Raw genomic sequence first — 27308 nt, forward strand, 5'->3', positions numbered from 1 at the left:
TAATCAGTGATCTTCACATATTGAAGAATAGAGACATGTGGGGAGTTGTGTTACTGTAATAAAAGAAGATTACAACCATATAAATACTAATCTGGATATGATGTATGTTTCTTTTTGCCTGAGGCCAAATGTGATGAAGTGAGAATGTATTAATACTCCAGCTGCTGCAATGACACAAGCTGGAGGTTTGAAGATAAAGAAATGGGAATATATGAGACTTGAGAGTCACATAAATTAAATATGGCCACTGTGTCCGCAAAGCAAGCTGATGACATCATTGCATCAGCCGCCGTTGTTCAGTTCTCAGCGAACCGAGGCTGAAGCGAGGAGCCGCTTCGCTCCGTTTGGCAGCGAGGATCCTCGTTTCCCACGGAAGGGAATACAAGAGCCCTGCGGGGGGGGGCTCACCCGGTGCTGCGTTCAAGAGCCTCACCGGCCCACAAGTTCATCCCGTGCAGACCAACAGGAGATCCACGGGCTGGATTTCTATTGACTCGACTGCAGCGGTGATCAATGACACCGGGGGAGGGGGGGGGGATCAAGGGAAAGAAAAAAAAATGACAAAAAAAAGTCAAACGAGAAAGACGGTGAGGAAAACAGGACCAGAGGCTAAAATCAAACAATCTATTCCCCGGTCTGGTCTCCCCTCTTGATTGGCTGGGTGGGGTAGAAGAGGGCATCATGGGAAGTGGAGCAATTGCACGGGTCGAACAGGATTCACTGATAACTCGTAGTGTTTGTTTTAATCTGCTTCGAGGAGGAGACGGGTGGAGCTCGGCCCGGAGTTTCAGGAACCATGTGTGTGTGCATGAATGTGTGCGTGTGTGTGTGCATGAATGTGTGCGTGTGTGTGTGTGTGTGTGTGTGTGTGTGTGTGTGTGTGTGCGTGTGTGTGTGTGTGTGCGTCAGTCAGATTGGTTCTGCAAGAGTTACACCAGAAGATGAAAAAAACGACAAGAAAGGGAGGAAACATGAAAGGATGGCAAAAAAAAAAAAAACTGCTGAAAAGAAAAAACTTCTGTGTCTCAGGGTGTAAATCTGCTAAAGTCTCCTGGACACAAGAGAACAGAAAGAACAGAGGGAGAGGACAAAAAGACAACGAACAAGAGACAGACCAAACCAGTAGACGAGAACAGAAACGGTCAGCTTTGAACAAATCAGACTAGAGAGACCTGATGAGATTAGACCAAGATTAGACGAGACCACATGAGCCTGGACTTGACCGCACCAGAGAGGACGAGGCTGAAACCAGAGAATCTCGGTTGGAACGAGTTACAGCTTGAAGTTGAGGAGTTTGAGAATCTCTGGTCACGTTCACGAGTGAAGAAGACGTTGTACCAGACCATCGTGATGAAGACGGGGCTGAGGCGAAGCTTTGTATTTTCCACTGGATCTGTGTCCAGCTATGGTCATACATCTAAACTGAGTTGTCTCCATCAGGTGTCTGGACTCAGCAGAAGAGAGGCGCTGCTCCGTCATATCAGAAGGAGCCAGTTGAGGTAAAAGCCAGTTTGAGAAAACCCAGGGGTAGACCCAGAACCATGGGACGACATATCCCATCTGGCCTGGGAACTCCTCGGGATTCCCCGGGAGGAGCCGGAAAGTGTGACTGGGGAGAGTCTGGATCCTCCTGCTGAGCTCCAGTGGAAGAAAATGAGTTAGAATCAGATGAAGCTCATCATGAGCAGGTCAGACCAAAGACGTCCAGACCAGGTGGATGTGGAACAGACCGGACCTGACTGGATCACACCAGATGTAGACCGGGTCAGAGTTCACTCCACTGGACCAGACAAATTCAGACCGGATGGGATTTAACAAACACACGAGACTGGACCAGAAGGAACATTAGCCCCTTGAGGTCTGGGACGTGATCCTGATCACTTATGAATATATCAGAACTTCTGCTCTGGGGGAGGGGGTCCTTCAGATGGTCTCGAGAACGTTTCCGTTTTAACATGCTCGGACATTTCTGGAAAGCGTTGGTGCTACCTGCAGGATTTGACCCTGGGGAGTTTTGGGAAGTTTCCATGGATCTCTGGAAGTTTCAGAAAGTTTCGTCGGAGGATCGGAGGGATTGAGTTTTGGCGACGGGTCTTGGATGGTTTTAAAATTCAGGTGTTGAGGCTCGGGACATGTCTCTGAGGGACGTGAATGATGAGTGAGACATTTTTCTTTTTAGCAAGTTTTTCGAGGTGTGGTTTTGATGACTCTGGGGGCGGAGCTGAGCAGGTAATGGGATGAGTGTCCTGTAGATTAACGTGGAGCCGTTGGGTTTTGCGTCGCTGCCTCTCTGACTTAGTGTCGTCACAGCGACTGGAGAAGAAGAATCCAGCGAGATGTGAGAAACAGCGGCTGTCGTCTGAATTATGAATATCTGAGGACTTTTGTCAGCCATTAAAAAATAAAGCGATGAAAGTTTAATGCAGCGCTTCGTTGATTATTGATGGAGAAACTCCGACACTCACGGTGGGAGAGTGATGAGCGCGTCTGCTCGGCTTCAGAACCATGTGAGGGCGTCTGTATCTGTGTGTTTAACACGGTCACTGTGTGTGTGTGTGTGTGTGTGTGTGTGTGTTTCATGCATAAATCAAATAAATGTTTCGTCCTCAGCCGCAGGAGGATGTCACCAGGTGGGCGGGGTCTGTAAATAGCTCCTGATTGATTGACAGCTTCCACCCCTCACCCCCAGGGACTTGACGGAGTTCAGCTGTGGAGCCACAGGCTGCACATCTGGGTAACTGTGTGTTTTAGTGCAGTACTCTGCTTTTAGCGTGTGTGTGAGAGTGTGTGTGAGAGTGTGTGTGTGTGTGTGTGTGAGAGTGTGTGTGTGTGTGTGTGCTCTTGCTGTGACAAACCCTCAGCAGTTCTGACGGAGTGTGAGTGTCTGATGTTTGAGCTTTCAACAAGTGATGGGATTTCCTCACTATAATAGTGTGTGTGTGTGTGTGTGTGTGTGAGTGTGTGTGTGTGTGTGTGTGTGTGTGTGTGTGAGTGTGTGTGTGTAAATGTATTATCTCTCACCATCATGTGGAGTGACAGAATAATCAACACAGGCAGAGAACTGCACTGCGGCGACTTTAATATGTGTGTGTGTCATTGTGCATGTGTGTGTATGTGTTAATCCACTGCTTGTACTTTGATGTGTTTGTGTGTGTGTGTGTGTGTGTGTGTGTGTAACCAGCGTGGAGCTTTATCTTTTTTTTTATGTGTATCAGTAAAAGAACATTTGGTGACAAACATTCCAAAATGAACGTTTTTATTAACACGTGTCCTTTTGTAGAAGCTTTTTAAAAAGTGGAACCTTGTGTTCAAGAGAAATGAGTGTTTCAGTTTGACACTACACGCACACGCACGCACACACACACACGCACACACACACGCACACGCACACACACACACACAATAGACTGGGCATTTTCAACTTTTCAACTGAATGGAATTAAGCTACTTTTCTCTCTGCCACAAACTTTAATGCACTTGTGATTATTTGTTGTGTACACACACACACACACACACACACACACACACACACTGAGTCACTGGTGATCAAAGGCTCAGATTTGCTCCATTGTGTGGATAAACACCCTCTTTTTAGAGACCCAGGAACACACTCAACAGAACACACACACACACACACACACACACACAATGGCACACACAATCTGCCAATTTGGTCCAATCTTCCAAAGCCGCCACTTTGGCTAATTCGCAGCGAGGAGGGTTTGTGAAATCCACGTGACCGCAGCACTTTGTCACGGTGGCTGTGGACGCCCAGCGGTGGCCTCCTGAGTGCTCCGCAGCCCTCAGATCATTATAAATCTATTGTAGGCGACGCTGGGGTTCACCGCTAAGCTAATTGTAGCACTGTGAAGCAATGACGAAACTTCAGAGTGCTGAAATCTGATGAAATACGCGGCGAGCCAGAGACGGCAGTGTGATTCATCTGAGGAGATGAAAATGGAAGAGTCTGAACGTCGATGTGACGTTTCCTTGAAGAAACCAACAAACGCAACAAAAGTGACTCCAGAAAATCAAATGAAGCGATGACGCAACGATTCATCGGTCAGCTTCGCTCCAATGTGTAATCTGGGTTTTCTCTGCAGTTTCCTCGTCACTCAAACACTCAGCTGCTTCATCGTCCGCTCCAGTTTACTGACAGATTGTTTGAAGGGAACTGAAGTGGAGCTGTGAGTCGACCAGACTGAAAATAATCTGTCTCTGATATTTCAACATGTCCACAAACATTTTCCTGTTGCTGAGACGCATCAGAGACTTTCACACGTAGATAAAAAATACGTTTCAAATTTATATTTGGGCTCCAATAAAATATGCACCATCAGTATAATGTTCATTTATTTAACTTGATAAAGTGTGTGTGTGTGTGTGTGTGTGATATAAAAAAAATAATTTACACTAAAGCTCAGTTTCTTTCAGACTGTTCCTGTCCTGGAAATGACACCAACATTCTAAATGGCTGCCGTGCATCAGCAGTGGTGATGTGATCATGGACAGAGCGACAGACACACACACACACACACACACAAGGTCTGACAACAACTCAACGTGAAGACGGAACGACGCAACACGGCTCCGAAGAAACACACAAAGAGAGATGTGGCTGAAAATCATTCCAAAGAAACTGGCTGAGGGTTTTTGCAGCAGCTGAGCCACGGTGGAGCAGGAAGAACAAATGAAAAGCTTTTTACTCAAGTTGAGTTTGTGTTCAGGATATTTTCCGGCTGAGTTAAAGGAGCTGGTGCAGGTCGGGTTAATTGTGTTGAAGTGAGCTGGTACGAGGCTCAGAGAGCGAGCGGCCTGTTTGACTAATGAGAGCATCTGTCGAGGAGCAACAGCCTGCAGCGTGCGCACACACACACACACACACACGCTGAGTGAGTGTGTGTGTGTGTGTGTGTGTGTGTGTCCCAGGAGGAAGCGAACTCTGTTCTCTCTTCACTCTCATCACAGCCTCTGTCATCCTCAATCTGCCTCTCATCCCGTCTCCATGACGATGCATCCTCTCCTCCAACACTACTACAGCAACCCAGGCATCATCATCATTCTCCTCCTCCTCCTCTTCCTCCTCCTCCTCAGAGACTCTGTCCTGCCATATTTCAGCAGAGGTCACCTGCCGGTCAACAAGGTGGTGTTCAAACTGTGGTTCAGGGTCCTGTGGGGACTGAAGGGGCTGTTTAAGGGTCCTTAACCCCGATGGTCCCTGAGTTTCCGCGGTTATTCGGTATCTACCTGCTCCAACACGTCGCAGTCACCATGAAATATTAAAGACAAACCAAAACATCTTGGAGCTGAATCATTTAAGTGACATTTCCAAAAGTTTTAAATCTCCAGCATCGATCAGTTTGAAGCACTTTGTTGAAAATAAAGTCGTTTCCTCTCTGAGAGTCTGAAGCTTCATGTTTGTTCCTGTTTCATCTGATCTGTTGTTCACATACGAAGGGCGGAGTCTCAGTCCATTATAGACTCAACTGTGAGACATGTTTGACTTCATGGACTCTGAGCAGGACATGTCTCAGGCAGCACTGAAGCATCTTGTTCTTAAACCGAAGTGAAAACCCTGGAAGACGACCAAAGTTGGAGATATGAGCTTTTTCCACATGACAAACGTGTTCTCATTATGTCTCACTTGATCTTTCTCTCTGTTCCTGTTGGACTCAACGGCAGAGTGAAGATGACTCACATCAAAGAGAAACGTTAACGCCTGACTCATCTTCACTGACGGCACACGTGTGTGTGTGTGTGTGTGTGTGTGTGTGTGTGTGTGCAGGTATCTCATACAGAAACGTACAGAAACGGATGGACCATATTTACAGAACCTTCCGAATCTTAACAAAAACACACACACACACACACACACACACCAGACAACTTCTATATATAGTCATCAAAGACAATGTGGGTTCAAGGACACGCCAAATGTAAGAGTTGAGAATCGAACCAGTGTCCTTTCGATAAGTGGACGAGCCACAGTGTCAACAGCTTGTTTTATTCACTGTTATTCTTTTTTTTACTGTCAGTACTTTCACTTTATTTCTGTGTAAATGTTATAAAAATGTTCGTTTAAATTAAAAGCAGAAAGTCTCACGGGACCAAAATCATAAAGTGAAGATGAGACTGTTACACTTCAGATGTTGACCTGATGGTGGCGCTGGAAGAAAAGTCCGTGGATCACCAATTTACTGAAGCAGATTTCATCACAATAGTTCAAACGTTTCACGAAAAATACAAAACAAGAGTCTGTAGGTGGCGCCGCAGGAGGAGTTTAAACAAACAGGAGCTTTGCCATCTTAAAGAAAAATCGTTCCACTGCTCGAGAGCCTGAAGCTTGTTAATTAAATAACGCAAAGAGAAAACCCACAGCAATGAGACGAGCTCAGGAGCGAGGGACAGACCGAGACAGAAAATCACCAGGGAGGAGGACAAATGGAGAGAGAGAGAGGCAGAGCGGGATCAGTCAGTGATGAAGATAATGCCATGATGTGACAGAGGAGACAGACGGAGCCCAGAGGACGAGACAGAGGCAGAAGGAGGATCATCTCATGGAGCTGCAGCTCAGAGGAGACGCCGCTGACGCTCTCAACCATAATGAAGCCTGAAGGTCCAGAGGAGTGTCGGCTAATAGGAAACTCAAATCTGACACTAGAGAGTCGGTCTGTCAGAGAGAAAGGGAGGATCAGAGAGAGAGAGAGAGAGAGAGAGAGAGGAGAAACATCTACATGATCTACAGGAAAGAGGAAGAAAAGCGGTGAAGCACAGGTGACAAGGAATGGAGAAGAGAGGAGGATGAGAAGAGAAGACAGGGAGGAAAAGAGGAGGACAAGAGGGGAGGGGAGGACAGAATCATTAGAAAATAGACAAAAAAGGAGTTGATGGAGCAGAAGATGAGGAGAGGAGGTGATGGAAGAAGGGAAGATCGGAGGAGAAGAAGACAGGAAGACAAGGAGAGAGAGAAAGATGTGAGAGGGGAGAAGAGGAAAGAAAAGACAGAGGAGAGAAGAGGAGGTGAAACGCTAAATGTTGTAAAACCTCCTCAGATCAGGGAGGAGCGCCGGCAGGCAAACCACACACACACACACACACAGGAAGAGGCTACAGGCTGTGTGTGTGTGTGTGTGTGTGTGTGTGTGTGTGTGTGTGTGTGTGTGTGTGTGTGTGTGTGTGTGTGTGTGTGTGTGTGTGTGATGCAAGCCTGCCGGGCTCTGCTGTAATCGAGGCCGGACGGACATCGAGGCTAAAAGTTGCAGCAACACTTGAGGCTGTGATGTATAACACACACACACACACACACACACACACACACACACACACACACACACAAAGTTCTCTTCATCTAATTTGGTTTCTCTCTCTCCATCTTAAATTCTTCGTTTAATCCCTTTCTCTCTCTCCTCACTTCGTCTGTATAGTTTTCGATTTTCTCCTCTTTTCTCCTCCTCCACCTCTCCTTCTCTCTTCCCTCATTTTTCTTGAGTTTCCTCCTTCAGTTCTCCTCCTGCTCGTCGTCCTTCTCATCATTTCATCATATTATCTCCTCTTCCTGTTTTCCTCCTCAGAGTTCTCCTTTTTCAGCTCCATCCCGTCTTCCTCCTTTCACCTCCCTATTTCACAGTGTTGTTAATTTTTCTCTCTCAATGTCTCCTCTTCTCTTTCCTCCCTTCAATGTTTTCTCCTTGCGTCCTTCCCTCGTTTCCGTCCTTTCCTCTTTGTACTCCCCATGTTTCCCGTTACCCATCATCCTCTTGGATTTTCAAACTCTACTACATGTTCTCCTCTGCTTCCTTTGTAGATAAAAGGTGGTGGGGCAGAGGGGCTGATGGGATACGTAGTCTTAGTTTGCAGTATGAGGACTCCTTGGTTTACAGCACTAATAAACAAATCCTTCCTCAATCCGTCTTTCTTTTAATTGAAGGTTTTAGTGAGAAAACTCCCAGCATCCTTTGCTTCTCATTAATTCGCTCTCTCCGTTTCTCTCGCTCCTCTGCTAATTGCGCTGCCCAAGCCTTTGATCTGTCCGTTAACCCTCCGTTAACGGAACAATTAGTCGGCAGCCGCTCAGGTGAGGATTGATCCCAGCCGCTCGGCACCTACAAGGCTTTTAATGGGTTTAATTAAACTGCCAGGGAATAGTGTGTGTGTGTGTGTGTGTGTGTGTGTGTGTGTGTGTGCGTGCCCCAAAGGGGGATCGGCGCTAAGTGAAACAGGCCTGGACACAGGGTTGTCAGGGAAACGCAATTAAAATGTGAACGTTCACGCGGCGCTTTGTTGAATCTGAGACGGAGGAGGCAGAGAACGGAAAAATGTTTTCTCTTCTAAATTATGAGACAGGAAGTAAAACTGTGTCACACAACCAACACGACTCGCAGCGTGTGACGATGACCTGATCTGTACGAACCTTCAGAGTCCAACTCACTTCAGACCTTCAGACTGAACCAAGGGTTCCAGACCGACACTTTCACATCAGAGATGAATTATAACAACCTGACGAAGACTCCCATGATCCCGCGCTGCTTCACCGCCTCAACCAACTCTATTGATTTTAAACAGCGACCCCTGGTGGCAGGAAGTTAGTGACAGAGGAAACAGCTGCTCTGACAGCTGTCAATCATCCAGCCTGACACACACTGGGCTCCGCTATAGGTCAGAGGGCATCTGAAGCCCCGCCCTCTACGTGTCAATCAATCAGTCAAGGGCCAAAAGCCGAACAGCGTCACACCAGGAGATAAAATGAAGAGAGGACTGTTGTTGAGGGTTCGATTCCTGAGGGTCAAAATAACCCAAAACTAATTTCTTATTTCAATAAATAATAATAATAATGATAGAATATTTTACATGGAGAGGAATTAAGCCCGAGGTTTGTGTGTGTGTGTGTGTGTGTGTGTGTGGTAGAGAGAGTGTGTCCTCATGTTTAAAAAGAGTGACAGAGATAATGAGGGGTATTGAGGGCATGACATACATAGTGTTTATGGCCTCCGTCATGTCAATAAAGACACACACACACACACACACACACACACACACACACACACACTGGTCCCTCCAGCTCCGTCACCTCGGTTGTTCCCAACCTGCGAGGGCCCACCCCCTCCTCCTACTCCTCAGATTTGATTGGCAGGTGGGGTTAAAGGACGACACTGCGGAGTGGAAACAATGAGGGGGGGGGGGGGGGACGAAGAGAGACACGCTGTCGTCAGGTTCCGTCTCTTCAGGTCTCTGGTACTTGTGTTACTGAACAACTCGGTCGACAAAACAAAACTTCTAAAGCTGTTGTGAACAAACAGCTGCACTGATTTCCACGATGTAAAGTTGATAGAGTGTAAACCTGCTGAGCTAGAGAGGGAGGGAGAGAAAACATTCAGATCAAGGTCGTACACGTTCTGACGGGGCAACGACTGATGTCGCCACACAGCGACGTGCTGGATGTTTATTTACAGACGTACACGGATCGTGTGGAGTCGGGCGTTCAGCTGCTGCTCAACAGCTGAGGCAGAAATAATCTGGTGCTGTTCATGAAATCCTGTTGATGTGAACACAGACAGACACGCAGCAGGTTTATCTGCTGGATTCAACCACGCTCACTGTGTCTCACTCACTCGTCTTCACGTCCATCTGTTGACGGACAGGTGTCACGTCTCCAAAACAAACTGGGATTAACCAGACAGACATCTGTTTGGATTTAAAGTGCTGCGGATCGTACGAGGCTCATAAAATGAATAGATGAACAGTTTAACAGAAGTGATGGTTGGTTTGACCAGCCGAGGTTTTTTCTCTCTGTGAACGTCTACAAGACAAAGTGCAGTCGCAGGAGACACAAGTCGAACTTCCTGAGAAGACGACGGCCAGTGAGTGATAAACACAAAGTTCAAGAAGTAAATCTAAAATCTGCATCTGGTATAAATACATTTAAAAAGAGATCTTACTGCAGCACGCTCATTGAGACACGCCTCTGACCTCTCAGGCCTTGGATTTAAACCCATCACGTCTGTGTGCAGTAAACATTCACCCCTCCACCTCTGCTGCTTTGTCCCTGTCAACACTGCGGCGCTTCAGCCGGGCCCTCGGCTGCAGAAAGACATCACCTCGCTGCTGAAGGGGCCAATTAAGCCGACATCGACGGCTAAAGAGCGAGACAATGAGTCTATTCAGTGGCTGCGACAGGAGCCGCCCCCTCTCAGAGTGTCGAGGCCTTTGTCTCACAGAGGGCCGAGGTGTCGCTCCTCCGCCTGATCTGTGGCTGCGTTGGGGTGTTTTTGGTGGTGAGGGTCCTGAGAGGCAGCCTTTGTGTTTGTTTGTGGGTTTGATTGACAGCAATTATGGGAGGGTTCGCAGGAGGGCACGAGCGAGAGACACACACACACACACACACACACACACAGAGCTTGTTACCACGTTGTCTCTCAGTGGTGAAGCCGAACGAAGGTTTTAATCGGTGCTAAACGCTCGAGTGGAGTCTCATTGAGTTCTGAGTCATTAGAAAGCTTCATTTACACATGAAATGATGAAGAGTCGTCTGACGACTTTGTTCAACGGTTTTCATGTTCGAATTTTGATCCGTTACAAAGTGATGAAGAAGAAGAACAACATGTCGCCTCTGTGTCTCATTACGATATTATTTAGTTTCATCATCAGCGGCTGGACTCATGTTGTACACACACACCCTGATCATCTTGATTTGAATATTTTACCTTTTCTGTGCTGCGTCTCTAAATCACTCATGCAGCCTGAGCGTGGAAACCATTAATATCAATATCAAGTTTTCTTTATTCTCCTTCAATCGAGGTAAAGGCGGTGCAATTAGTGACTTAATTCTAATTAACTTGGGAAGACTGAGGGAAGATGGAGAGAGGACAGAGGGAGGACAGAGGGAGGATGGAGGGAGGAGAGGATCGACAGAGCAGAGGAAGAAGAGGAAGCAGAACTTGTGGCCGTCTAATGAGGCGTGGAAATGTTATCAGTGACAGGACTAATTATTTCCTCTGCTTCGTTAAGAGGCAAAGCTAATCCTGTTAGCACGGATGAAGAAGAGGATAGATGGAGCTATGTGAGGAGAAATGGAGGGCAAGACAAAAGTAGTGAAATAAAGATGTAGATGCATGGAGGAGACAGGAAGAAGAGGGTGAAAGAGAGGATGGATGGAGGGATTCACAGAGAAGGAGAGCAGTTAAGGATGGACAGATGGAAAATGGAAGATGGATAAAAGGGAATGCGAAAAAGAAACCCAAGATGAAAATGTGTGAAAAAGAAGAGATGGAGACAACATGGAACAAAAGAGTTGAAGTTATTGAAGAAAGATAAAGGATGAAGAGAAATGGAGGGATAGAAGACAGATGGGGTGAAGACAGATGGAGGGATGGAAGAAAGATAGATGAAGATAGATGGATGGATAAAAGAATGATTATTAAAGGGATGGGGAGAGGAGGAGGAGGAGGAATGAAAGAAAGATTGAGGGATGGAGGGAGGTGGAGGGATGGAAGGAGGACATGAATAAAGACATGAAGGAATTTAAGAAAAGATGTGTTCGGCAGCAGCAGCATCTTTTGATGCTGCTCTCTTCCTTCACCGCTCGTTTACTTTCCAATTAATGAAGCAGGAAGTCGTTAGTGTAGCCACGGCGACGCTTCCTGTCCTGATTAGGGCAGAATCTGCTTTTTTATCTCGTTCTCTTTTTAAATCTCTGCTCCCTTTCTTCTGATCTCTGAGCTTTATGGAGACAAATTGGTTGTTAGCAGAGTGTCGCTGAGCCGAGCTGCTGCTGTGACTCTGTCTGCTTTTAAAAAATGTTAATTCTGTGATCAAAACAAAACTAACGTAGAGAAATATTCATTTAAAGTCCCTCTGGTTTTTAAACTTCACTGTGCACATACCAGCACATGTGTGTTTTTCAAAAGAGGCTCTGAGCTTCGTTTCAAATTGATGTTACATTAGATTCCAGTATTTCTTGCCTGCATGTGGAGGCTGTGACCTTCGGAGGTGGAGACGTCACAGACACGTTCAAATCAAACGCTTCCATCTTCTCAGAAACATTAACGTCCCCAGGCCGGAGCAGACTAAAGGTCGCGGAGCGGCCAAATCCAAAAGGTTTAGAGAAAATGAAAAGTCCTGATCTCTGCAGGTTTCACTGGATTCTGATGCTCTGAGTCGAGTGGATCCTCGATCACCTGAGTTTCATGTTTAAATTGATGCTCCTGTCAATGGATTCTGGCTTTGAACCAAGAGTGACGCCACCGTGATGTCACCCATTGGTTTGTGAGCCTGGGGTGGAGCCTGATCGAGAGCTCATGGACACGCCCACCTGCACCTTCCTCCTGCACCCACTGGACGAAACTAGCTGTCAATCTTTCTGGGCCCGGAGCAGATGTTTATTTTAATTTGAAATGAAATGTCCCTGATCAAATTAAAAGCATCTTGCTCTTCAACACGCAGGTTAAACAATTATATTAATGATCTGAAAACGTAACTTCAGATCTTTTCACATCAAATCAGACTCATTCTTTTTTTTCTCTTCATCTCTGAAACAACTTGAGGAAACAGTTTCTTTTTCTATCTCGTTCACAGACGAGCTGATGTGTGAGAGTGTCAGAGAGATCAGCTGTGTGTGTGTGTGTGTGTGTGTGTGCATACACTTACTGACATGTGCGTGTTTGTGCACATGGAACTGTCTTTGGCAGCATCTTCTGTTTGCTTGTGTGTGTGTGTGTGTGTGTGTGTGTGTGTGTGTGTGTGATTGCCCGGTGCCTTATCTCTCCCAGTCGCAGGCTGTGAAGCCCCTCGGTACATTCCACCAGCTCTGAACACACTGCCAGCTGGCACACACACACACACACACACACACACACACACACACACACACACACAGTAGCCTCACACAACCCTGCGTTTGGCCCCCACACATCACACCCGAGGCCTCCAGCAACGAAGGATGGAGAGAGAGAGAGAATGAGGGCAGAGAAGACTGGAGATGGAGAAGAGAAAGAAAGGAGCACAGAGATGAAGCAAGAAATGGAAAACGTGAATAAAAAGACAGGAAGAATAAAACAGCTGTGAGAAGACCAAGTCACGCCCTCACGTTCCAGCGTTCCTTTGAGACACTGCTCTGACCACAGCTCGATACAGAATCACTCAAGTCACGTAGCTCACCGCGTTTTGTTACGTTGATAGCACAGGACTGTGCAGTGCATGCTGGGGTTTGGAGTGTCTGTGCTCCGGATAATATGGAAGCAGCGTCGGTTTTATTGAAAAGTGAATTTCATCTCAACGGCCGGATATAACTGCTCCATAAAACTGGCAAGAAGCTTGAAAGACAGATTCCATCTTTCCAAACACTCGTGTTTGATCAAAGCAGACTTACACTCCTTTGAATCATGACCTCTGACCTCAGGAGTGTGTGTGTGTGTGTGTGTGTGTGTGTGTGTGTAGCAGTAGGAGGTGGAAGCAGCGGACGGTCGCTAAATCTGAAGCAGACCATGTTTGTTGTTGGTAGAAGAAGAAAGGAGCGACAGGGGGGCGAGGAGTGGGGGATGATGAGAGGGTGAAGAGGAGAATGAAGTGGGAGAGGAAGGAGCAGATGAGGGTGAAATAAGAAGGAATGAAAGTGGAGGAAAAGTGAGAACAAGAGAAGACTGGGAAGAGGAGAAGATGGAGCTGAATGAAAAGAGAGGGATGAATGAAAGTGGGAGAAAATTTACAATTAAAAGGATGGATAAAATAGGAGCAAAGGAAGAAAAAGAGAGAGAGAAAGAAGAATATAAAGAATAAGAAAAGAGGAGGAAGAAGAGAAGAAAGGTACAGAGGACGATGGGGGAAGAATGGGATGAGGAGGAGACGGGAAAATAAAAAGCGAAGAAAGCTGGAGGCGAGTAGAGGGGGATGAAAAGGAGAAGGAGGAAGTGCCCTGCAGGAGGTGTGTGAGGTGAGGGGGTCTGACTCCAGGCTGCGTTCAGCTTTACTTCATAAAGGTTGTTTTGGCTCAGAGAGACGCCATGTTGAGTCAGGTGTGTGTGTGTGTGTGTGTGTGTGTGTGTGTGTGTGTGTGTGTTTATTGTTTAAAGTGGGCGCAGGTCAGCGGGGGAGTGAGGAGTGAGGAGTGAGGAGTGAGGAGGGAGGAGGGAGGAGGGAGGACATGCAGCAAGTGAACCCAGTGGAAACCCGACAGTTCATGAACAGTCGCAGCTGTCAATCATCACGTCTCAGCCTGTTTTTACATCAATTAACTAATTAGAACAGAAACCATCTTTGAGAAACTTCATCAGGTTCAAACACTTTCAGAAATCGAGCGTCACGGCCTCGTTGCTTCGGACAGTCGGTCTCACGCTCCCGGCTGCTGTCGGCCCGACGAGCCGCTGCAATCCATCACTTCCTGCCGCCTGTCATCGCCTCTTAAACTCCTGACACCTACTGCGTTATCTGAGAAGGCACTCCGGAGCAGTGTTTTCTGGGAAACGGAGTCTCCGGCGGGCGTGTTGACAGTCGTGTCACCCTGCTGCTGCCGGAGCGAGACGCTTACTGCGGCCGACACGCAGGAATTCACTGACCCGCTTCGTTCGCGCTCGAAACCTTTGAGGATTATTACAAGAGATGATCAGTGAATACGATGTGGAGACAGATTCTGGAGGTACGTCTCCTGTTTTCAGATCAAAACAAAGACTCAGAGGAGTGATGGAGTCTCAGCTGCAGAGCTCAAACATCATGTCATCAGCACTGTGTCTTTTCTGGGTAATATGACCCCCCCAACACACACACACACACACACACACACACAAAGACACACACACACACGCACCTTCACGTCTCATTAAACAAAGTAAAGCAGGCTCAGGGTGATGACGGAGCCTCCTGCTGTTTGTTTTAGAGTCTGCATCTCATCACCACACCTGCAGACTCCACTGGAGACGGAGTCAGTGGCACGTCCGACCCTCTCATTTGTTCCATGTCTTCATTTCTGGTGGTCGTTAAATTTATCAGGAAGTCAGGATGTGAGTCAACCCCACGGTGCATTTTGGGAAAAAGACCAGAAGAATCGAATCAAAGTTTAAAAAGGTTTCATTTGAGCTGAAGCTGTCGCGCTTGGGTTTTGTTTCCATCAACAGCAGCAGATTATTTTCTGCAGCTCAGAATCACACACAATCATTCATGTCTCATTGAAAACTTTTTGAAACTTTATTTGATTGAAATAAACTTTAAAGCACAACCAGTGTGTGTGTGTGTGTGTCCAACATTTAACCGTTGCTGCCTTTAAGGCTAAAAAAATACTAAAAACAAAATGTCTGCCACATATCTTCAGTAAAACACTCCAGCCTGGCAGCCACATTGAAATCCTCCTCCTCCTCTTCCTCCTCCTCCTCCTCTTCCTCCTCCAGAGGACAACACAACAGAACATCCTCCTCCTTCCTTTTTTGAACAACTTTCTTCATGAAATCAGTCACTACGTCCTCAGAGCTTCTAATTCTCTGACGTCTCCATTCACACAAAACAGAGAAATAAAAGGCACAGATACAAACGCACAATCGTCTGAGTGTGTTCTCAAATCAGAACACACACCAAAACAAACACACACATGTAAACAGAGAAGAACACGGTGACTGAGCAAACAAAGAGACACCGACACAAACGCACAGAGCTCAGCTCGGTGTTAGCACGACGTGGTGGCTGGACTGGTTGGCATGGTGACACACACACACACACACACACACACACACACACACACACACACACACACACACACACACACACACACACACACACACACACACACACACACACACACACACACACACACACAGCGGACCCTCAGGGTGTGAGGGAGCGAGCATCCTGTCAGAGCTGATTTGAGGCCACAGTGTCAGAAACACAAACCTGCTTCATATTAGATTACCAGCCCTGCTCTGAATGTGTGTGTGTGTGTGTGTGTGTGTGTGTGTGTGTGTGTGGACATCTACACCTTTGTCGTCGTCCCTGCAGCTCAGAGCGACTCCCAAATAAAGTTTAGTCCCTTGTTGTTACAGCAGTGTGTGTGTGTGTGTGTGTGTGTGTGTGTGTGTGTGTGTGTGTGTTCAGTTTCATTGTCATATTACATTTACCTCTGAATGTGTGTTTTCACTTGCCAGGCCAGTGGGTCAATTTTGTGCGTGCGTGCGTGCGTGTGTGTGTGTGTGTGTGTGTGTGTCCTCTCTTTGAGCTCGTTTCACACTCAGGACTTGTCCATATACAACAGTGAGGAGTTTGGTATCAGTAGACTACACTACCCATGAGCCTCAGCTGCTGCAGAAGAAGAGATGAGGGCTTGTTTCTATATTTCCCCCCCTCTCTCCTCCCCCGGTGGAGGCAGATGTCTCCACACTGAGTCTGGTTCTCAGGTTTCTCTCTGTTAATGAGGGAGTTTCTCCTCCACAGTCTCAAAGTGCTGCTCATTGTGGGAACTGTTGGGTTTCTTTATATTTTGATTTTAAGGTCCTGACCTTCTATGTAAAGAGCCTTGAGATAATGTATATTATGATTTGGCGCTATACAAATAAAATTGAATTGAATTGAATATGTTGTGGTTTCACTCTTGTGACTAATGTACTGATTGTAAGTCGCTTTGGACAAAAGCATCTGCTAAATGCCCTGAATGTAAATGTAAGAGACTTCATCTGACTTCATCTGACATCATCAGACTTCATCTGACATCATCTGACATCATCTGACATCATCTGACATCATCAGACTTCATCTGACATCATCAGACTTCATCAGACTTCATCTGACATCATCTGACATCATCAGACTTCATCTGACATCATCAGACATCATCAGACTTCATCTGACATCATCTGACATCATCAGGCTTCATCTGACATCATCTGACATCATCTGACATCATCAGACATCATCAGACTTCATCTGACATCATCTGACATCATCTGACATCATCAGACTTCATCTGACATCATCAGACTTCATCTGACTTCATCTGACATCATCTGACATCATCTGACATCATCAGACTTCATCTGACATCATCAGACATCATCTGACATCATCAGACTTCATCTGACTTCATCTGACATCATCTGACATCATGAGATGATCTGAGGGAAGTGAGTGATTTATCAACAACAAAGTAAAGATTCAAATATAAGAAAGAATTGAAATAAAGGAAGAAACAAGCTGTTTCTAACAACACACACACACACACACACACAGTGTTGAAGGGGTTGTGTAAACAAGCTGTGTGTGTGTGTGTGTGTGAACTGCTGTGCATGTTTTACATTCATTTAAACATGTGTGTGTTGGTGTCCATGTGGCGAGGGAGGCATATGGGTCATGTACCCTGGGACTGCGTAGGAGCAGCTGGCAGTGTGTGTGTGTGTGTGTGTGTGTGTGTGTGTGTGTGTGTGTGTCACACTGGAACATAAGGGGATGTACAGTGCTGTGACCGACCACCATGACAGATAGACACACGCACGCACGCACACACACAGAAGATCATCTGTAGACGATGACGTTGTGTAAACCAACATACCTGTAACATGTATGTGCTCACTAAACGTCTGTAATGTCTACAGTCACATAAAAAGCAGATAAACTGTTCAGACTCCTGCTCGTCGTCATTTGCAACGAGGGGGGGGGGGGGGGGGGGGGGGGCATCTAGAAAGATGTGTGTTAGTGTGTGTGTGTGTGTGTGTGCGTGTGTGTGTCTTGGTATTTTCTAATATCATTCTTATTTAGATTTCTCCTCCTGAGGGCTGTGCAGGACAAAAAAGGTCGGGGAGTCATCACGATCGTGACAAATGATTCGCCTGCAGAAACTTCAGAGGATCCAGAGTCGTTTTAATAATCGTATAAAGGTCGAAATGCTGTTGTAGTTTTTACTGAAGGTAAAACTGAGTGAAACCAGAATCTGAACCACATCACTGTGTGAATCTGGTCTGAAAGAAGTGCAGCTTTGACCCATGAAGACATTCAGGCACAGAATGAAATCTCAGCAGTGTTTGAAAAAAAGGGAGGAGGACACCGACCTCGGATCCCGTCTCAAAGGTACAAATACACATGTACTGCATCAGGTCTTAAATAATCACTGTGCAACTTCAGCCAATCAGAAGAGAGACAATCAGAGGAGAGACAATCAGAAGAGAGACAATCAGAAGAGAGACAATCAGAAGAGAGATTCTGAAGACAAGACGTTTACTTGTAGTGAGGTCTGAGTCCGCTCTGCTTCTTTCACCACGATGCACACAGACATCATTTGCCTCCTTATGAGATGATTCTATGGGAAATTGGTGCAAACGTTGGAAAATGTTCTCAGTGTTAAAGAACGTGAAAAATAATTCCTGGATCCAAACCAAAGTTTCTCAAAAGTAACTTCTTCTCTGACTAGAACCACATCCTCCCACCTTGTTGGTGGAAATCTAGTGCAGAGACACACAAACACACAAACCGAAGTGAAGGGGGAAAACAATCATCCCCTTGATGAAGGTAAACTGTGGGAGGACTTTTGTCTCGCCTCGATTTTTCTTCAACATGACCTGAAGCCTGTTTCCGGAGGGAAATGGCGTTGGAGGGGAGGGAACATTTTGGAGGCGAGTGATCGTCCCTCCAGACTCCAGGGCCCTGATCTCCCTGGAGCAGATAAGCTGCAGAACAGAGAGTGTACTTCTGAAATCAGAGCAGCGACCTTGACTTGAAGTGAAGGAAGACAGAGCCAAGAGCATCGCTTCGTCCCGCAGAGCGTCCTCACACCCGACAGAGACAGAGAGAGTCCCCATGGGGGCCCGCAGGGGGCGAGAGGAATCAAAGCCCGAGGGAGAGGAGGAGGAACAGAGGAGTGTCGTGGCAGAGATTGACGGACAGGCCAACACTCTGGAGACGTTAAGTTTCTAAACGTGATTCTCCACGCTGCCGGATCAGTGAAGGGCGAACATCGCTGCTCTTAATGAAAGTCAACGGTTCGTCTTTGTTCTGAACCCAAAGTTTGTCTCATCCAGTCAGTCGTGCTCTGAAACCACAGACAGGAAGAGTCTTTTCATGACTGTGACAACATGTGACGCTCGGTTCTCTGTTCACTGGCATCTGGAAAAATACAAAACTAAAAACTAAACAACAAGAAATGAAATATGAAGCTGAGCATCATTTTGTGGTTCATTTCTGTTCCTCTGACGTCTGACAAAGAGACACACACACACACACACACACACACACACACACACACACACACACACACACACACAGCTGTAAGAGAACAACAGTGGCAGAGTGTGATGGGAGACAATTAGCGAGGACACGTCAACACACACATGAACAGACAGTGATGTGCAACAACCCTGAGGGTGTGTGTGTGTGTGTGTGTGTGTGTGTGTGTGTGTGTGTGTGTGTGTGTGTGTGTGTTTGTGTGTGTGTGTGTGTTTGCGTAGGGCGTGGGGGGGGGCAAACATGCAGAAAGCAGATGTGTAACATCTCACACATACATGTTAACACACACATACACACAGCTGAGGTCATTGTTTACTTGCACGTGTGTGTGTGTGTGTGTGTGTGTGTGTGTGTGTGTTGATTGGATGGGGGGGGCTTATGCACATCGTTGTCATTCAGTTACTTGAGAAGAAGAAGAAGAAAGGTCTGAGTCAGACTCTAGTCTCTCTCTGTTCATCCCGTCTTCCCTCAGCAGCAGGAGAGACGGAGACAGAGGAGGAGGAGGACGTCAGTTCGTATTATCCGAGTGTGTCAGAGCAGGACAGTGAGAAGAACAGCTCGACTAAATCACATCTTTCCACTTCTGTTACATAACGAGAGCGTGTCGTCATCATCACTCAGCTTTAAGGTTTGATTTCCTTAAAGAAAAACTGCATCTGGGTTTAAAATGAATAAAAAACTGAATTTACAAAATGAAGAACTGTGTGTTTATAGTTTAAATAAAAAGTTTGTTATATTAATTCAAGATATGTTGTTTATCAATAGTTATGAATATTGTAGTTATTATTAATGGTTAACTCCGTGCTGTTGTCATGTAACATGTCATGTGTTACATGTCCCTGAACTGGATGCGTGTCGATCATTGCGTCCGGATGGGATGACCTTGTCCTACTTGGCGATTGGTGAGTGGCTTCGCCTGAGGCCACAGCTGATTGGCTGTCAATAAGCTATTAGGACAACGGGGACAGAAAGAACGGAGGGAGGGGGACAGTGATGGAAAGGTGCAGGGACACTGAGGACAGACGGAGAGAACCGCTGCGCTGCGTAAATGTCCTCACCTGAACTTTCGTAACATTACTTCTACTGTTTCGACATTTATACTTATGTACAAACACTCAAATCAAATCCCTTGTGTGTGTAAACCTGACGAATAATAAACCGTCTGAAGTGCCCGCCCCCTAGAGGCCGGAATGTTTATTGCTTAAGTTTCATGAATGAGGTGAAAATGTAAAATATAAAAGTAAATGTTTTTGTCATTTTAGTAAAATAGAATTTTTCCAACATGAGGAAAACGTTGATCTTCCAAACGGCCTCATTTTCTCCCTCCGTCATTAAAACAGCATCTTCCTGCGCTGCGTTACACACGTGCTAGCTTGCTAACACGATAGCCTCTGTGGCTCACACACTGCGACAAGTCTCTGACGCTGAGAAGAAACTAATACTTGGCTTCTGCTGAAGTTAGCATGCTAACCAGCTAGCCCCACACCTTTAAGCTTCCTGGTTCATCAGCTGACGAGTCGTTTTAAAAAGCTGCAGTTTGTGATGAACATTATTCACGTGTGTGTTGCTGCTTTGTGCCCTTTAAAAAGGTCACACACACACACACACACACACACACACACACACACACACACACACACACACACACATAGAGATGAAAAGTATGGTGAAATAAAAAATTAAAGATTTGTATTGAGCTGCTCTGATCGATGTATTTGACACTGACAAATACACAATCACAGCTCAGCAGCCTCGAGGGCACACACACGCACACACGCACACACTAACACACACACACAAACACCCATCAACACAAACACGTGGTGTGGTGACAGGTTGCTCGATGCCTGCGGCTAAATCCAGAAATAAAGACAATAGAATAAACAGGAGTGTGTGTGTGTGTGTGTGTGTGTGTGTGTGTGTGTGTGTGTGTGTGTGTGTGTGTGTGTTTGTGAGAGAGTATGTGAGTGTGTGAGTGTGTGTGTGTGTGTGTGACCTCAGGGCTGCGAAGCACAAGAATCTGTAGGAATCGCCTGACAGACCAGGACAGGGTTTGTGTGCTGTTGTGTATCAGTGTGTGTGTATCAGTGTGTGTGTATCTCTGTGTGTGTGTGTGTGTGTGACTAGAACAATTAATACCAGTTAGCCGTGCGGCTGCAGTTTAATGAGGGAACAGGCCCGTCGGTGCGCAGGCAGCTGCATTAATTGCAGCCAACAGGAACAATTTTCTCATTTAAATATGCAAATAAACACATTTGTTACAGTTAATGAGACAGAAATAAAAAATAAAAGCTGTGTGCTCCCTCAAGTTTGTCAGAGTTTCACTTTCCTTCACCTTTCATTGATTTCCTCACGTCACCCGGGGTCAGACAGCGATGCAGCGGAGCAGATTGGAGACTCGGTCGATCGGGCTCGATGAGCCGGTGAGTTGATGAGGTTCAAATATTTAGCAGGTGTTCATGAAAGTTTAACGGGGAGATTCACGCTCCTGAGGCTGATCTGATGTGATCGACGAGACTGGTTCAGCAGAAGAGACTCGCTGTTCTGTTCCTGTCGAGTTTCAGAAAACACAGAGAGGTGCTGCAGCCACTTCCTGTCACACAGACAGCGGCCCGCAGAGGATCAACGTTCGTTAACCACCACCGTCACTTTACTGCACGAAGCTGAAGACTCATGAACCTGGAGTTTAGAGAATCCAACCAATTCATCAACCTGGAACCAGAACAAGTCTGATCCAGATGTTTGGATTCGGCTCCGGAGATTTAAAGATCACTACACATCTGTGAAGTCGAACGGAGAATGCAGCTGCTTCCAGACCTGCAACATACTCTGGATCATTTCAGGAGATTATCCGGAAGCTGTGACGACACATGTCGGAGTTTTTCCTCCCAAATAAAAACATCAGAGTGAGTCCATGTGAGACAACAGCAGGAAAACATCTGGAACCTTCTCAGTGAGCGAGTGGACGTGTCTCTGAGGTTTCTAACACGTGACGGACGCGAAACTGGACGAACACAAATCACTCAGCATGAAGAAGAGGAGCCGTACACGTAGAAGACGAAGACGTCAACTTGGAAAGACGAGGAGGTTCCAGAGCTTCCGGATATTTTCTGGAGTTTCTGTCTGAAAACGGCTCCAGAGAAAGTATCTGCAGAGACACTGTGGCCACCGCCGCTCAGACCTCATTCCCATAGATCAAAATCACAAGCACTGCCGACAAAAGACAGGCCGCCTCAATCATCTGGCTGGTTTACAGCACGCTCAGTGCCGTGACGACCAAATCACACACACACACACACACACACACACACACACACACACACACACACACACACACACACACACACACACACACACTACGAGCTCTGCGGCCTTTAACACAAACACAGCTTCCTGTCGGAGGCTCTGGTCTGCTCAGACCTGGGCGAGCTCCAGGTGAGCAAACACAACTAATTTCTACAAATAAACAGTGGAGATGCAGTTTGGACGAACTGATTAACCAGATCAGACCAGAACACCACCGCTGTCCAGATGTGGGGTGGGGGGGTCTCCTCACGTCTTCTGTCTGCTGCTTCATCTCTATCAGACATGTCCTCATGTAGAAATACTTTAAACATGAACTTACAAACTGTTTCTTCTGATGCAGTGAATCTGTTGTTGTGTTCAGGTACACGCAGCATCATTTGTCCCCGTGTCCTGGGAGACGCAAGATTAGAAACAAAAACACCCAAAAGGGTTCAAATCGTCCACGAAACCGTTTCAGGTTTTTAGATTCTGGCAGGAACGTTGCACGTGACTTTTCTCCAACAAGTAAATGTGAACATGAAGTGATGTAAACATCGTAATCAGAACAACATCTTCTGAATAAGTTCAATAATCAGAGTCTGACCTCAGCACAGCCCTCGTGAACTCACTGAGACTCTGCAGGGAAAATGTGAAATCACAGCGTTACAAACCAAAACTGCACTTCTGCCAGAAAATACAGAAAATACAGGAAATACAGGAAATACACATTATCAGCTTCAGTCAAGAAACCTCACACCTGTGTGTGTGTGTGTGTAGTTGGGATAAATACTGTCAGTTCTGTTTGTCCTTTAACAACCCTGTTGCCAGCAATCTCTCTCTCACACACACACACACACACACACACACACACACACACACACACACACACACACACACACACACACAGTTGGCTGTGGTTTGAAGGGTAAGGAATGAAAGAAAGAGTGGAAAGTAGCCGGTGACGGTTAAGGTCGATTCAAACTCTTGCTGGAAACGAGCCAACACACACACACACACACACAGACACACATTCTCTCTCTCACACACACACACACACACACACTCAAACTCAAACTGCTGCAGCTCAGATATAAACTAAATGATCCAGTCATCATTACAGGAACATTTCACTCACTGAGTCTCTGAAGTTGGAAACATCTTTCACTTTATCAGTTTCTGATTTGAAAAAAAACAACAAGCCCCAACAAACCACCACAGGAGCATCATCAGGATCCAGATCAAACCAGTCGACTGGAGGACAGAACGTGTCAGTGTCTCGGTTCAGTAAAGTTCGTCTGTCTTACCTCTGCGGTTCTGGATCTTCACAGTCACCTCGGCGGGCTCCCGCAGGTTGCTCGCCAGGTACAGACGCCCCGAGTCCCGCTCGATCTGGACCGGGGAGTCCGCCTCTGCTATCACCTCGAACCACCGCTGCTGGAACCTCTGGTCCGGCACCGTGAACACCAGGTCCCCGACTCTGATGTGGTCCGGAACGGTCACCGTGTAGGTCAGCTCCTCGGAGAGAGCCCGGGGCCGTCGCCGCGCTCTGCTGGATCGGTGCCGGTGGACGTTAACGCGCAGGAACACCGGGTCACCGATCAGCGCCACATCCCCGCCGTCCTTCGCGTAAAGGCGGAGAGTCACCTGGCTGAAGCCCAGCAGGGACCCGACCAGCCTCACCTGTCCGGTCAGAGGAACCACGTGGAGCAGGTGAGACTCCGGTGACGCGTAAAAAGTGACGCGACCATTCCGCTCTGCGTCGCCGTCCTTTGCGTCGAACCGGGCCAGCTCGGTACCGAGCTGCGTCAGCTCGTCCACGTCAACGGTCAAGTTCCCGTTGGTGAACCGGGGAATGTTGTCGTTCCTGTCGGACACTTCCACCTGGACAGCCGCCGCTGTCCTCAGACACCGTGGCGGCAGCTGCACCCTCAGCTCGTACATCGCTATAAACTCCCGGTCCAGCGCTTTGGCAGACACCAAACCCAGGTGTCCCCGGTGTCCCCGGTGTCCCCGGTGGTGAACAAGCTTAAAATCCGACGCGTAATCCCCCTTCAGACTGGCATTGAGGTCCGCTCCGGGGCAGCTGCCGGTTTCGAGCGGCAACATCACCCGATCCACCGGCGTCCCGGCCGGAGAGTTCTCGGATATTTGGCCGAAGAAGCGCGCTGGAGTCCCGCGCTGCGCGGACAGACACACCGCTGAGACGTGGAGCAGCAGGAGCAGGTGGAGGAGGAGGTTGTGCAGAGGAACCGGTTCGTTCGCAGCTTTGGTCATGTTTCCATCAAACCCGTTTCAGGTGCAGGAGACAGCGAAGTGTCCACCACAGCCACGAGACCCGGAGATGATCCTCTTCACAACGGGTCTGTGCGTAAAAATGAGCAAAGTTCCCTGATGCAGGAAATTCAATGATCTGTCCTTTTTAATCGGTTCACTTGAAATAAGTCCAGTACAAGACCGGAGTGTGAATCAAGAGGAGCCCGAAGTTCATCCAGTGCGAAGAAATAAAAATACCACAGAACGAGTCCTGCGGTTAATTCATTCTTCAATCACACTTTTACGCACGAAGCAGAAAGAGAGAATCTTTTAGTTCTCCGTTAAAAACACGAACAGCAAAAGAAGTGATGGTTCAAATAATATTCAGAGTTCAGGTCAGATGTTTCCCGGACAGAGGAGGAGGAGGAGGAGGAGGAGGAGAAGTTGATCCGGAGAGTCTCCACTGGAGGATGGATCAGACTGAAGAGCTCAAACACACAGCAGCCTCCATGTGGCTCCGTCAGCACCGCCCACCGAGGAGGAGAGGGGCCAATCAGAGAGCAGGGGAGGGAGTGAGTGACAGGTCTCGAGAGAGAGAGAGAGAGAGAGAGAGAGAGAGACACACACACAGACAGAGAGAGAGAGAGACAGAGAGAGAGAGAGAGACACACACACAGAGAGAGAGAGAGACAGACAGAGAGAGAGAGAGAGAGACAGAGTTAGTGAGAGAGACACACACAGACAGAGAGAGAGAGAGAGAGACACACACAGACAGAGAGAGAGACAGACAGACAGAGAGAGAGAGAGAGAGAGACACACACAGACAGAGAGAGAGAGACACACACACACAGAGAGAGAGAGAGGTTAGTTAGTGGGTAACTACTTCCCACCATGATCCTCACCATGTGTTTCCCATGATCCTCTTGTGATTTACTCAGGGATGAAGGTTTCTTCAGAGACTCTGAACCTGCAGCTGAACACTGTCAGAATGTTTGTGTACGTTTCCAGGTGAGTTACCTGATCGACCATGAATGAAGACGGACGACGCGTCTAAAACGAAGCTCTGATACGAAGGACGCCATCTTGTACCTTTGACAGCATTGACTGCGGGATGGAAGCATGGCATCGAATGAGTGTGCATCACTCGGGAGCAACACAACAGTAACTAACGGCGACACACGAGCGACTGATCACAAACTGTGAGTGACGGAAACATTGTTCTTGTCCCTGAAGGAAGAGGTTTGACTGTTGGTTCGACGTCTCAGTGGACTCACCTGTAAAACTCACCTGTCTCAGGTTCCTGACAACAACATGTGATGAGACACATGAAGGATGTGACAACACATCAATAAACTGGGACAGACTGTTGACCTTTGACCTGCGTCATTCATACTGTGACACTGGACGTTCACACAGGAGCTGTGTGATGTGAGCTGTCACACCCGGGCTGACCAGAGCTCCGGACCAGGTTTCTCCTCCTGAAGTCGGAGCTTCACTGTTTTCATCAGGTTCATTATGAAACTGTAACAGGACAAATTAGAATGCGGCGGATAATTAACGGGAAACACTGCGAGTTGCTGACGTCATCACTCATTAACCGATGAACATGGTTTTACAATCCCCGATAAATAGAAGCTTCTAATGTGAACTCGACAAATGTTAAATTTCTGTCACTTGCAAACTTTTAGTGAATACAGCTCTTTATGATTCATAATAAAAATAATGTTTCTGCCTTTCACACCGGATCCCTCTTCTTCTTCTTCTTCTTCTTGTTCTTCTTCTTCTTCTTCTAAAGAGGTGCGATGGTGTCGTTAAACGTTCTGAGCACATGTTGTGTTCAGTGTCCCTGTTTTCTTCTACATTCTGACTTCAAACACTTGAACACACCACAGTCCGTTAAAAAGCTTTGTATTAACTCAAGGTTTCACCGAACTCAGCCGGTTAGAAGCTACTATTAGCCTTGGGATGTTTTTGTGAGTACGCCCCCTGGAGTCTAACTGTGTCCTTTCTGATCTTAAAGAAAGCAGCTCTGCACCATTTCACGGGCGGGTTGTTCTCTTAAAGACATATTTCATGAAACTCCGTCCCCGAGGTCACAAAAACCAACTCAACACTTCTGCGTTTGAAATTTAGCTTCGGTTCTCTGCAACTCTGGCAGCCGTAAGCCGCCGCTGCGGGCCTCAGTTTGTTCCTGCTGATTTCTCTCTACAGCAGCGCACTCAGGCGACATGTTGGCTGCAGCCTCCAATCAATCGGTCACGCTGCTCCAAGTCCTTCGCCACGGAAACATGTGGCGGAGAAACCCAGCCTGGGTGGAAACACGAACCCGTCACGACCCCATTGCACGGAGCAGAAGTGGAGAACGTGAAGAACAAACATGTTTTCATCAGAGGAAACGTGCAGCTAGCTCCACTTTTGACGTCTCCGTGTTGTCGTTGCTCGGTCGGAGGATAAAACCTCACGGCAGCATGACGAGGAACAGAGCGGGTAAACCCCTGTTTCACCGGCACCAACGATAAAATGATCAACCTGAGAGAACAAGTGACTGACATCTATAATGAAATGCTTCTCAGGGAGCCTCAGTAACG

General features: G+C 47.1%; 1 protein-coding gene across 1 annotated transcript in view; it reads right to left on the reverse strand.

Annotated features, from left to right (window-relative positions):
• The window catches only part of LOC109644759 (neural-cadherin), a 74660-nt gene extending 49373 nt beyond the window's left edge, over positions 1-25287 (reverse strand). Inside the window, exon 1 of the mRNA XM_069536630.1 lies at positions 23772-25287. Within this exon, the coding sequence (XP_069392731.1) occupies positions 23772-24741 (970 nt within the window). The 5' untranslated portion in view covers positions 24742-25287. The remainder of the gene's footprint in view (positions 1-23771) is intronic.
• Positions 25288-27308: the final 2021 nt, after the last annotated feature.

Source organism: Paralichthys olivaceus, chromosome 13 (assembly GCF_024713975.1).
Source record: "Paralichthys olivaceus isolate ysfri-2021 chromosome 13, ASM2471397v2, whole genome shotgun sequence".
Taxonomy (NCBI): domain Eukaryota; kingdom Metazoa; phylum Chordata; class Actinopteri; order Pleuronectiformes; family Paralichthyidae; genus Paralichthys; species Paralichthys olivaceus.